The sequence below is a fragment of the Tarenaya hassleriana genome, unplaced genomic scaffold (assembly GCF_000463585.1).
Source record: "Tarenaya hassleriana unplaced genomic scaffold, ASM46358v1 Cleome1, whole genome shotgun sequence".
In the NCBI taxonomy this organism is placed as follows: Eukaryota; Viridiplantae; Streptophyta; class Magnoliopsida; order Brassicales; family Cleomaceae; genus Tarenaya; species Tarenaya hassleriana.
The window spans coordinates 7,823,875-7,837,132 of NW_010960187.1; the positions used below are offsets into that span (position 1 = coordinate 7,823,875).

Genomic DNA, 13,258 nt, shown 5'->3' on the forward strand with positions numbered 1-13,258 from the left:
TGCCGTTTTTATTTTCCCGAATATCGTTTGGTTGTGGTTAGTCTAAGATTAAATAATTAAAAACTCTTTTCGTTTGGTCCAAAGTAATGATTTTAAAAAAGGGAAAATCGCCATAAAAACCTTGTACTCTTCCCAGGTCAACGAAAAAACCCTGTACTTTTTTGCTTACCAATTAAACCCTATATTTGGTATGATTAACCAAAAAAACCCCAAACTTGTTAATAATTCACCGAAAACCCCCGGCGCCTGCCAACTCAAACAAAAATGATGATGTGGCAATGACTTGGCTTCCAAGTTATGTACACATCATCAAAATTATGACACATCATCATTTTAAATAAAAATAAATAACATAATTTATTTAAATTAATTTATATACATATAAATTCACATATATATATATATATATTAAATATATATTAAATATAAAATTACTTATAACTAATAAAACACACACATATATATATATATTATTTATAATATAATTATAAATAATATATATATACATATTATTTTTTTAATATATTGTATATATATTAGTTATAATTACTTTTATTTTAATATGGATATTAGTTATATATATATGTTACATGTATAACTAATATATATATATACATATTATTTTTAATAGATACATTATATGTGTATGTGTTAGTTATAATTATTTTTGTTGTAATATGTATATGTATTAGTTATACTATATAATATATATATATATATATGTATATTGTAGTTATGTGTGTAATATATTGTAGTTATACATATAACATATACATATATAACTAATATACATATTACAATAAAAATAATTATAACTAACATATACACATATAATATATCTATTAAAAATAATATGTATATGTATATATATTAGTTATACATATAACATATATATATACAACTAATATACATATTAAAATAAAAGTAATTATGTTTGTAATGGTGATGTGTCATAATTTTGATGATGTGTACATAACTTGGAAACCAAGTTATTGCCACATCATCATATTTATTTGAATTGGCAGGCGCAGGGGGTTTTCGGTGAATTATTAACAAGTTTGGGGTTTTATTGGTTAATGATACCAAGTATAGGGTTTAATTGGTAAGCAAAAAAGTATAGGATTTTTTCGTTGACCTAGGAAGAGTACAGGGTTTTTATGGCGATATCCCCTTTAAAAAATAATGAGGTTATGATTATTTCAAAAGAAGCCATCAGTAACACGAGTGACTAAACCCACTTGATTTCTTGCCAATGTTTGTCTTACTCTAAAAAAATATACATAAAATAAAAAATATTCAATTAAATATAAAATTATATGTATATTAATATATAAAGATATATTCAAACATGTTGATATCCCACTGAGAATAAATTTTATTCTATATGCAAATCAGGGGGAAAGTATATATGTATCTAATTATATATATAAATAAACAAAAAAAACTTTACCAAAAAAAAAGTTCTAAGAAACTACAAACATAGAGGGACCCAAGAAAACGAGAGGGGCAATATGGTAATTTCACGGGACCGTCGGTCCGAGGAACGGTCGCCGCTCCCACACACATCCCATAGAGAAAATCGAAATTTCAATTTTTAAAAAATAAAAATTTCTCTAACCTATTGGGTTCGCCGTGGACCCGATAACCCGTTTCCCGACCCGGAAAAACTCCATTTTTTTCTCGAGTTCAGTATAATAATGACTCGTGCCGGAGCTCGCCGGAGCCCGACACCGGAATCAAAATCATCCGCCGAAGGTGGCGGAGGCGGAGGCGGCGGAGGAACTACCGCGATGAGAGTCATAGTGCCTTTACAAGGAGTGGTTCAGAATCGCGGCGGTTTGTTCCTGGGCTCGGTCATTCCATGTGGTCTCTTCTACTTCCTTCAGCTTTACCTCAAACGCAACCGGAGAACCGAACCCGACCCGACGACCGACCAGTCCTCCGGTTCTTCACCCGGGTCTGGTTCTCCGGGTTCGGCCCGGTCGCAATCCGCTGGGCATCTCACGGAGCTCACTGGGTTACCTCGGTCTCTCTCTCGGGTTCTTCTCTGGCCGAGAAATTCGGGTGGACCCGTTTCGGTTTCGGGTTCGGGTCGGGCGAATACTGTCATCAAGGGCGGTGACTCGCCTTACGACGTGGGGATGAAGCTGGTCGAGGAGGACCCGTATGACGAATCGGGTAACGCGGATGGCGTCATCGAACTCGGTTTAGCTCAGAACAAGGTTGGCTTTTTCTCGGAATTCTCGAAAAGTTTTCATTTTTTCTGTTGATTTGTCATTCGAAATCGATCATTCTCGAATCCCCTCTGTAGTTTTTCTTGAGGATTGGCTTTCGGAGAATCCGAGGGAAGCAGTTTCAGGACGACTGAGTATAAGTGGCACTGCTTCTTGTCTTCCCTCCAATGGACAGATGGAGCTGAGAATGGTTGGTCCCTGTGTTCATATGCATGGATCTCTCTCTATCTCTGCATTAGCTTGAAGAAATGAAATGCCCATTTGTGATGACTGCAATGCTCATGGAGAAGATGTGGATTTGATATTTGTTAAGAGGGTGACATTATAACATACATATGAATGTTGAATCATGAAATATGAACCTTACATCATATATCCGCAAAGTTTTCTGTTATGGAGTCTTTATGTGCTATTGAGAGAAATTTCTGGGCATTGTTTGTTTTTCTGGGGACAGGCTGTTGCAGGGTTCATGTCTGAAGCAACCAAGAATTCGGTTTCCTTTGATCCATCACAGTTATTATTGACTTCTGGTGCATCATCAGCCATTGAGATTCTTTCTTTTTGCTTAGCTGATCCTGGAAACGCTTTCCTGATTCCTACACCATGTTCCCCAGGGTAAGGTATACAGCATAATGCTATGAGAAATGATGAATCTTCGAAGAACGAGTTTTTCTTTTCGGGTTTTTGTTTTCTGTGTGCTTGAACTGAAACGTTACCAATAGCTTCAACTTCTGTTGTACAGATTTGATCGGGACGTGAAATGGCGAACTGGGGTGGATGTCATACACGTTCCTTGCAGAAGTGCTGACAACTTCAACATATCTGTGAGTGCACTCGATCGGACATTCTGTCAGGCCAAGAAACGTGGTGTCAGAATCCGTGGCATCATAATTTCTAACCCGTCGAATCCAGTGGGAAGTCACTTGAGCAGAGAAAACCTCTATGCCCTTTTCGACTTTGCCCGGGAGAGAAACATCCATGTAATCTCCAACGAGATCTTTGCAGGATCGGTCCATGGGAATGAAGGAGAAGGGTTTGTGAGCACGGCTGAGATCGCAGGCACAGACGAGAATCTTGACCGGGAAAGAGGTCGGAAACGCGACAGTGGCGTATCTGGTGAATTTGAAAGATATTTAGATAACACAGGAAAAAAAATATACCTCACAATTTTTTTTTTGAAAGTTTCAATAAAGTTCATTTTTTTTTATTAACTGGGTGTATATAGAAATAGAAGCCCCCAATTTATGACCTTTATAGGAAATAAAGGGCGGAATGAACTCAGACGAATATCTTTCATTGGTTTCAGAGTCGGTGCCATCTATTCCTTGAACAAGAACATTCTAGAAGCTTCCAGAAAGCTCATGAGGCTCTCACCCATATCATCTCCGACTCAGCATTTGCTCATATCTGCACTTTCCAACCCAAGTTTTGTTCAGACATTTGTGAAAACCAACAGGGAGAGATTACAAAAGATCTACACAGAAACTGTGAAGGGTTTGAAAGATTTGGGGATAAGCTGCAGCAGAAGCAATGGAGGATTCGTCTGTTGGGCTGATCTGAGAGGATTCATGTCCTCTTACACTGAGAAAGGCGAGATTGAACTGTGGAACAAGCTCTTGAACATTGGCAAGATCAATGTAACTCCAGGATCTTGTTGTCATTGTATAGAACCAGGATGGTTCCGGTTTTGTTTTGGTAATTTGTCTGAGAAAGACGTGCTTGTAGTTATCAACCGTATCCGAAAGGTAGTCTGCATTGAGTAAATAAACCGGGAATTGGTTGAATCATAACCGCCCGGTTAACCCAATTTTTCGTATACACCAACAAACCCGAATGAAAAAATCGATTCTTTTTTTTTTATTTCAAAAAAAAATCAAGGGGAAAGAATGCAGATTTCATAGAAAAAAATTGAACCTAAGACACCGTAACTGTGATAACCTAAACCACAAAAGAATGAACTTTCCCTTGATCTCTCTTCCTAGTCACTGCATATTTCTCTGCAATCTTTGTGCAAAAACTAAAGGAGTTTCCTCAAGAATCCATGCCATTTCTGATAGATTCAAGAACCTGAACAACTTCAGCCATGCTCGGCCTCTTCAGCGGATTCTCAGACGTGCAAATCAACCCGAACTTCATGACTTGTATCAGTTCATTCTCTTCAAACCCTCTCAACCTTCTGTCAAAACAATCAGAAGCCGAACCCGTTTCCAGCAAATCCCTCACATAATCCCTCAAGATCAATACCTCGTTTTTCCCGGGAGATTCCACTGGTTTTCTACCTGTAACCAGCTCAAGAAGAATCACACCATAGCTGTACACATCACATTTCTCACTCACTCTCAAGCTCTGTGCTAGCTCTGGAGCTATATACCCAACTGCACTGTGAAACTGTTTGTTCATACCGTAGCTGTCTAGAACCGGAAGGAACTTCCCCAATCCGTAATCCGATAGCTTTGCCTCGTAGTTTTCGTCCAGAAGTATGTTGGTTGACTTCAGATTCAGATGAAGAATCGCGGGTTTGCAGTCGTTGTGAAGGTAAGAGAGTGCCTTTGCCGTTCCTAATGCAATCTGGAATCTCCTATACCAATTCAGATCGGTGTTTCCATGGCTAGTGCTCGTTCCCGGGTAGATTCTCAGGTGTAGATTGTCGTAGAGGCTTCCATTCGGGACAAATTCAGAGAGAATTAACTGCATTGTTGAGGAAAAGTAGTAACCTTGGAAGGAAGCAAGATTCGAGTGTTGCAGACCTCCAAGCTGCCCGATTTCTTGCTCGAACTCTTCCTGGTTTCTGATCCTTCCTAAAGTATCGAGCTTTTTCACTGCAATGGAAACCCCGCCTTCGAAAGTCGCTTTATAGACCGTTCCAATTGATCCGACGCCTATTATGTTCTCCTTGTCAAGCAGGGCTTTAGTACCGGCCTCCCAGTCCTCGTACTTGGATGGCAAGCTCTTGCTGAAAAGAACAAGTTTCCCGATAATGAGGCCACTTGATTCGGTTGAAGCCAGAGGAGTGGTTTCGATAGCAAGTCTTTCTTCATCTCGTTTCCTTTGACGGGTCCTCAGGTTCAAGACAAGCACTATGCAGACACCGACAAGGATGACAGCTGCTGCAATGATAACAATGATAACAGAGATGCTTAGAGCTTTAGGGTTTCTGGATTTTGCTGCGGTTCCATGTGAATTGCATGGTGTTTTGAGAGGATCGCCGCAAAGGAAAGGGTTGTCGGAAAATGCAGATTCTTTGAAAGTTTGGATTGTAGGAACAGGAGGGATAATGCCCGAGAGGTTGTTGTGAGAAACATTGAAATGTGTCAGCATCTTCAAGTTCCCGAGGGAAGACGGGATAGGCCCGGAAAGTAAATTCTGCGAAAGATCAAGGAACCGGATTCTGGAGAGATTTCCAAGACTAAACGGAATGCTTCCATTGATACGGTTGTGGTGCAGATCAAGAATCTCTAAGTTGGTTAAGTTGAATATGTTCTTAGGGATCTCTCCAGCTAATGCATTTCCTGAAACATCTCTGCAAACAAGAAAACATTGTAAGAATATCGAAAAGTGAGATCCATATGCGCAATCAGACCAACATAGCTCGGGTTTCGAGCAAAGAATTCACTCACAGTTCAAGAAGCACCCTGCAATTGACAATACCCTCTGGAATTTGACCGACAAGATTGAGGTTATGCAAATTCAAAACCTGCAGAAACTCGAGATTTCCTATCTCTACCGGTATTGTCCCGTCTATAGAGTTATTGCCTAATCTGATCACAGAGAGCTTCTCCATCTTCTCCATACCTCCCGGGATACTGCCATTCAGTTCATTAGACTCCAAGTCCAAAAGCTTAAGACTCTTGCAACCAGTTATATCGGTTGGGATACTACCGGTTAAACCATTCCACGAGGCATCCAAAAACTCCAAACTCTCACTGCATTCAACGATTTCGCCAATCTCTCCACCGAACAGGTTTCCGGAAACATTGAAATATGTCATGTTCTTGAACTGGAGAGCCTCAAAAGGTGCCAACCCGTCGAAAGAATTGCTTCCAATATCCAGCAGTTTCAACCTCTGGCATTTGGATATCTCTTCTTGCACATCACCCGATAATGCATTTCTTCTTACAGACACATATTCAAGAACTGGGATATTGCAGATTCGAGGCAACTGACCAGTAATGTCATTGTTAGAGAAATCAAAGCCTTCGAGATTGTTACAGTTCACAATCGACCCGGGAATTGTTCCAGAGAGATTGTTATGAGATAGTGAGACAAACTTTGTCTTGTAACAGAACTTAAACAAAGAGACAGGAATCCCTCCAAAGAATCCATTTTTGGACAAGTCGAGAAACCTTAAGCTAGGCAAGTCTCCTATGAACTCGGGGATGGAACCAGACAATGCGTTGGAACTGACATTGATTTTCCACAGATTTAGCAACTTGGAGTACTCCAGAGGTAGGTTACCTGTAAACCTGTTGCCAAATAGCGTCAAAACCCTCAAAGACCGGAGACCGGACAGTGCCGGCGTTAGGGAACCGGCGAGGCTTGTGTTCCAAAGCACAATCTTGTCGATGAACCCTTCTGGATTACAAGACACTCCATTGAAGCTCTTGCAGGAGTCGCCATTGGAGACCCATGAAGCCAAGCTGTTGTACGGATCATCGGTGATGGTCTCTTTGAATTGCAGCAAGATGTCTCGTTCCTCGGCTGTGTACGAGAAACACGGAGATGATGTAATGAAAATGGCAGTAATCACCGAAACCCAGAAACGATAATAAACCCTTCTCATGCTTGGCGAAATTGGATCTACCCGATTGGCATTATCGGCTCGCGGATCCGAATTCGAAACCGATTCGATAAACTACACCGTTTCTTCCACAGAAGTCGAAATTGGAGACGAAGAAGAAGAAGAACATCTGAAGGATGAGAAAGTAGCTGCATTAATGTCCTATCGTCACCAACCACAGCGAAAAATCCGAAATTCGAGCAAAACGGACACAGAATACCGACAGAACATAATGGGTCTTCTTGGGATTGAGCCAAAGCGGAGAAATTTCAGCTGCATTTTCCTCTTTTCAACCTCTTCACCAGGAAAAAACGAATCAAAACCTCGAGAAACAATTTAAGAATCACAAATTCTAGGAAAACCCAGGTTCAGAAACAGATAATAGAATCTGGGCTTTCTAGGTTTCCGAAACAAAAGCAGAAAAATTGTGAATTTTGAGAGAAGCTCAGAGAGAGAGAGAAAGCAAATAAGTACAGAAGATTAATGGAGAAATGGGTGTGAAGAGTGTGCCTTGGCTGGAAAGTAAGCAGGTGAATGAATTTAATACTCTCTCTCTCTCTCTCTCTGTCTTCTTCTTCTTCTTCTCTTCCTTCAGCAAAAGCTTCTTCTCTCATTAATGTCTGTATACAAATTATATATCGATATGTTTATATATGTGGCTTCCACCATATGACGAAGAACCACGTGCATGCCTTCTTCAACATCTATCTATATGGAGATGTATAAACATATATACGCATTTATGTACGCGTGTATCGGTGTATGGACGTGTATGCAATGTATGTATAGATTTACAGTGGGAGGAGGGGTGTCTGCTTGTCTGTACTACCAAAGCATTTATTCTCTCTCTCACCAACCGAGCTGCCATAAAATAATTGGAACCTAAAAATTGCAAAATATTAATTGGACACGACTTTTCAAAATATAAAAATAAAAATAAAATTCAATTTTTGCTGGTCCAAGGGTTAGCATAGTTCCACACATATTGAATGTATATATGTGTACAAACTACAAATGATGGTACATTTAATATTCCATTGCACATGAATGTCAGTCAGCCTCTAAGTAATCCATGATTAGATTAGATATAATTAACATAGACCGCAGAAATGGAGACCTACGTTAAATCATATAATATGTATATATATTAAGAATTCTTTTCACTAGGAATAATCACCAATGGCATAATTAATTTTCATCTTTTCGAAGATGACCAATTTATTACACTTAAACGCCCATAATTTTGAAGTTTGTAAAGAAAATGGGTTTACCTGTTAACGCCAATACTGTTGGGCAATAAAGTTAAAATTCTGTAAATTAAGGGGTACGAAAGAGAAATGAGAGAAGATAAGAGTAGAGAGACAAGACAGGTGGCCAAAACTGGAAGTCTTTTTGCCATTTGTTTTGTTTTGTTTTTGTTTGTCGTTTGTTTGTTTTTCTCCCTAATATGTATCCCTCCTTTTTTTTTCTGGTTTTGTTGACTCGTTCTTGATGTTCTTTCTTTTATTTCCCTGAACTTTTAAAAATTTCTAAATTAGTCCTCAAAATATATATAGGTTACAAGAACCCCCAAGTGCTCAATCGCATTTGCAAGTTTTCTCTATCCTTTTTAATATAATTTTGAAAGAAAAAAAAAATATATATTCTTTTAACTAAACATGATTTCATTCAATAACTGAAAAAAAAGCCTTAGGCAGTCTCATATATATTCGAAATGTAAAAGATATGAGACTGCCTAACGCTTTAAGTTTTTTTTTTTTTTTGATAACCGGATAATCCCAGACCTAAAGGACCCAGACTAATCCCGATCCACACGCACAACCGGCACCACACGTGTGGGATGTGAAGCACCCGAAGGTGGCCGGAGGGGAAATCTCCATACCCTGGGTGTTGAACTCACGACCTCTTGTTCAGGAAGTGGACTCTCAAACCAACAGAGTTGGGGGAGATCCCTAACGCTTTAAGTTGCAATTTTCTTGTATTTTTTTTAATATAATTCTGACGCAGTATATTGTATTTCGAAGAATAAATTTTATATAAGATACGAAAATAAATTTGGCGAGCAAACATACATACATACACACATGTTATATGTGCATGTGTGTGTGGATATATACGTTGTTTATATTCGTAACTTTTAATTGCAACCATAATATATATATATATATATTATACAAATATATGCGTACACATCAATAATGATAATTCATCGCAACGATTATCGATATAGTTTTACGAAATATAAATATTGGTCATCCAAAACATTTAATGAGATATGTGAAACGTTGGAAACTGTCGTGAGAACTTAGTCATGGGAAACAGATTTCACATTTACATACATTTATAGTACTATATTATACAAAATATACGAAAATAAATAGAAACAGTGGGGGGCTCATAAATTCCAATCCGACCGTTGATTTTGGGGATTGGGACCATATTTTACTCGGGCTGACTTCTCTTCCGAAATTTAATAACTTATAATTTGACCTACCTCCAAAATCTGAGAAACATTCTATAAAAAAAAAAAAATTATTACATACACATATATAGACAATAAATTTTATAAATAGGATCCTAATCAGAACCCACCAGATTGGGTATATATATATATACTAATACACATTCATATATATATATTATAATGTGTATATGTGTTTGGGTGGGTGCATCATCTTTTTCTTAAAAAATTCGATTAATTGGTAAGAATTATAAGAGTTTATTCCGTCTCTAATGTATATTTAGGACAGAGCGTCGAGTCTGTGTCATTTTCTGAGAACAATCTTTTTAACGTTGCACGTTTATAAATGCTGCCCAGCCTACCCTTATGAGTTTCATATTTTTTTTATTTTTTATTTTTGCATTTTTACCGTAAATAAAAACACCATGATTACGTTTAAGTTTTGTCCCTAAACAGCAATCGAAGAGCCATAACCATATGAACTAAGCAAATATCCAATGTATTGGACAAAAAAGATATCTAAAGCATATATATATATATATATATATATATATATTGTGTACACATATATGCAATCACATGTGTGTGTATGTATGTATGTATGTATGTATGTATGTATGTATTGATATGCATACATATACCCATTTTGTTTTTGCAAAAAATATATTATATATACGTTATGACGATTTTGTTTTGTTAAGTGTTGAATATTATATTTTGTCTTAATGATTGTTTTAAATATTTTTAAATATATTTTTAAAATAAATTAAATTGATAAAAAAAATTTATATTTTGAGTTTCTTTAATCAATTATTTTATAAATTCGATGAATAGCTTTTATTAAATAATAATCATGATAATTAAATGATTAAAAACATCTTACGATTTGTAATTTACATCGCAAACGCAAGTGTTATGAACAAACAAATCATGAAACAGTTACCCAACAGTTGGCGGGACAGTGATTGAGAGGTGACAAAGTCATACTCAAGGTCGTGGGTTCGATTCCACTGGTGGGGAAAGATGTAATTTCTGAATCAAAATGGTCTATATACAAAGGTTGGTCTCGGGGTTAGAGTGGATGTAGTCGGGCCGAAGACCCGAAGAACCTGGTTATAAAAAAAAAATCATGAATCAGTAAACGTGAATCGTTATAACGAGTATTCAAACGTATTGAGAACTCTTGCAATCACTGTCGCAAAGTAATGCGATACAACCAACCAACCACCCTCCCTTTGAGAAGTCGTGTGACGCAAAGAACCACATGATGATACGCGCGGTTGTACGTGCGTGCGTGCATGCATGCATGCATGCGTCGGTGTCAACTCTCTCGTCGTATATATATTCCCGCCGGTTAGCCTTCTAGTTTCGTATAATTTCTCCTCTCGCTTATCCCTTTGATGGTTAAGCGGTCCATTTCGTCCTTGTCACACAAAAAAATAATTAAAAAAATAGAAATAAAAATAAAAAAACTTGCAAAAGCAAAAAGAGAAAAGCAGGCGAGTCATTAATAAAAATAAGCAAATGCATGCATGTGGATCTGCATCATATATGTGCGTAAAGAGCTTTTCAAGTATGGAGAAATATATAAGCTTAAGTTTGGCTCACATGTTATATATATGATTGTTTGGACATTAACCTGTATCATTTTCTCCAACTTCAAAACCCTAATAAATAATTTGCATTCCTTATTATAATCTTGGGATAAAGTATCAAAATATTTCAGATTTACATATGTTTGGTCTAAATCCGATATGACCTATATGTTGTGTAATATATAAAGCGAGTAAAATGGAAAGCCGCTTTGAGAATAGGCCCATGCAGCGTCACGAGAAAGTGTTGTTGCGGCTGAATAATTTTGCTCTTTCAAACAAAGGCTGCATTATGAAAAATAAAATAAAATAAAGGCCGAGAAGAAAAAAAATTACATAAAGATTTCACATTAAGAAGACCCTCGGCTCATGCTTATATTTAACCATGCTAATCATCATCTCATGATAATAAAATCATCTTATGATATGGTGGATCGCTATTTCTCAAATGTACGTTGCCTCAATTTACTATATGATTCCCTATCATACGTAGTTAATAACATTCTTTCTACGTTAAAACACGATAGATGAATTTACATATTTGCTATTATTCGTCATTGTAATCGAATTTTTCCGACTATACCATCCAAAGGGTATCGTATTATCTTTCAATAAAAACTATAAATTAGAAATCTAATTATGAGTTGGGAGTGTTCGCAAAATACGAAAAATTCATGCAAATTCATGAATTCAAACTCTTTAATAATGAAATTATAATGAATTAATTACGATTAACAAAGTTCAATTCACTTCGCTCCAATATTTGAATGGAGAAACTTTTATTGGGGCTAATCTGCAAAAAAAATTTCTCTAAAGGGACCCCCATTTTCCCTTTTATTGATTAACCTTTTATCCCTTTTTTATTTCCCCACACCGCCAAAGCTTTTTCAGTCCAAACACGTTTATTCCCCCCCCCCTCTATAATTTTTACCTCTCAATTCAATTCACATTATTCAATTTTAAGCAAACTATCCCTATCGTTTAATATATATATATATACACTAATCTAACGTGTAAAACTAAATATGGTTAGGGTATATATATATACATGGACGGACCCCATCACATACCCCAAATTATATTAGAAAAAAATAAATTATTTATAAATTTAACAATTTTAAAAAAAAAATGGATATTATGCCCCCAATTTTATATTGTATCTATTTGTTATGATATGTAGATAAAATCTTTTTATTAGTTTTTTTATTAAATATATAATATGTGCCCCCAATTCAATTTTTGTGTGGGTATGCCACTGTATATATATTTCGAATTCACATGTTATAATGTATTTCCAACCGAGATCTATACATTATTATAATCGTGATCTAGAGTGTTTATTCCACCTTAAATATAAATAATATGTATCATGTAATCCATGTATAAATATATATATATTTATATATAGATATATATTGGTAAATAATCCATGTATATTTATCATATGGATAATGAGATTTATCAAAATGCACTAAAACCAGTTAATTAAACTGATTTCTTTAGGTATTAACTATGTTTTTTATAAGAGTATTAACTATATTTTTATTAACAGGCAAATAAACAAATTTTTGGTTAAAGCAAATAAACAAATTTGTGATGTGTATAATATTAAAATACCGTGTAGCTTTATATATATAGCTAACGTATAAGATTATTTTCTATATAAAAAGTATTTATTTCTTTAAATAATCCAATCCAAATTTGGTATACCACCAATGTGCCTCATCTCCCGTGACGGTGCCTGTATTTGTGTTTTATTCATAAATGGTTCACGCAACAACGTACGTAATTTCTGGGACCCGCAAAGGGTATTTACGTCAAGCCTTAACGGAGATGGGGCCCACTTCACCGGAGTTAGTTTTAACGGCGTCACACTTCACACGATTCCCTCCACTTCTCACTGCCACGGCAAACACTCTTTTTATCTGCAATTTTCCCGAGAAAATAAACAGGAAGAAGGAAAAAGGAGAGAATTTTTTGGGAACCAAACGGAGCAAAAACAGGAGAAGCTTCTTCGTTTTCGTCTGGGGGAATTTCTCTTTGTCCTTCTCTTTGTTCTTATGCGTTGAAGAATAATGGCTACGAGTGCAGGGAATTACAGAAGTGGGACGCACAAGAGCTCTCTGAGAACTCAGTGTTCTGGTTCCAGCTCGGGAGTCAAATCCTCCGCCAAATCGAAACCGACGCTTCGGAA

The 13,258-nt window shown here is 36.6% G+C and overlaps 3 protein-coding genes across 5 annotated transcripts in view; 2 read left to right on the forward strand and 1 right to left on the reverse strand.

Moving 5' to 3' along the window:
• Positions 1–1,576: 1,576 nt before the first annotated feature.
• On the forward strand, positions 1,577–3,997 carry LOC104825267 (probable aminotransferase ACS10). Its single transcript, XM_010557570.2, has 4 exons — positions 1,577–2,222; positions 2,689–2,849; positions 2,977–3,350; positions 3,492–3,997. The coding sequence occupies exons 1-4, from the start codon at positions 1,698–1,700 to the stop codon at positions 3,995–3,997; spliced, it is 1,566 nt and encodes a 521-aa protein (XP_010555872.1). The 5' UTR covers positions 1,577–1,697.
• On the reverse strand, positions 3,970–7,801 carry LOC104818306 (probable LRR receptor-like serine/threonine-protein kinase At1g12460). The gene is made up of 3 exons (XM_010547850.2): positions 7,236–7,801; positions 5,852–7,141; positions 3,970–5,754 (listed from the first exon to the last, which is right to left on the reverse strand). The coding sequence occupies exons 2-3, from the start codon at positions 7,012–7,014 to the stop codon at positions 4,266–4,268; spliced, it is 2,652 nt and encodes an 883-aa protein (XP_010546152.1). The 5' UTR covers positions 7,015–7,141; positions 7,236–7,801; the 3' UTR covers positions 3,970–4,265.
• Positions 7,802–12,976: 5,175 nt separating this feature from the next.
• LOC104818319 (kinesin-like protein KIN-UA) overlaps positions 12,977–13,258 on the forward strand; it is a 5,793-nt gene continuing 5,511 nt past the window's right edge. For all 3 annotated transcript variants that reach the window (XM_010547877.1, XM_019203922.1, XM_019203924.1), the window contains exon 1: positions 12,977–13,253. In XM_010547877.1, the coding sequence (XP_010546179.1) occupies positions 13,140–13,253 (114 nt within the window). In that variant the 5' untranslated portion in view covers positions 12,977–13,139. The remainder of the gene's footprint in view (positions 13,254–13,258) is intronic.

Coding starts and splice junctions, on each gene's coding strand:
- LOC104825267 (XM_010557570.2), top strand. CDS start 1,698: ATGACTCGTGCCGGAGCTCGCCGGAGCCCGACACCGGAATCAAAATCA. Junction 2,223..2,688: donor TCGGTTTAGCTCAGAACAAG/GTTGGCTTTTTC, acceptor TTCTGGGGACAG/GCTGTTGCAGGGTTCATGTC. Junction 2,850..2,976: donor CCTACACCATGTTCCCCAGG/GTAAGGTATACA, acceptor TCTGTTGTACAG/ATTTGATCGGGACGTGAAAT.
- LOC104818306 (XM_010547850.2), bottom strand. CDS start 7,014: ATGAGAAGGGTTTATTATCGTTTCTGGGTTTCGGTGATTACTGCCATT. Junction 5,755..5,851: donor TGCAGGGTGCTTCTTGAACT/GTGAGTGAATTC, acceptor TCTTGTTTGCAG/AGATGTTTCAGGAAATGCAT.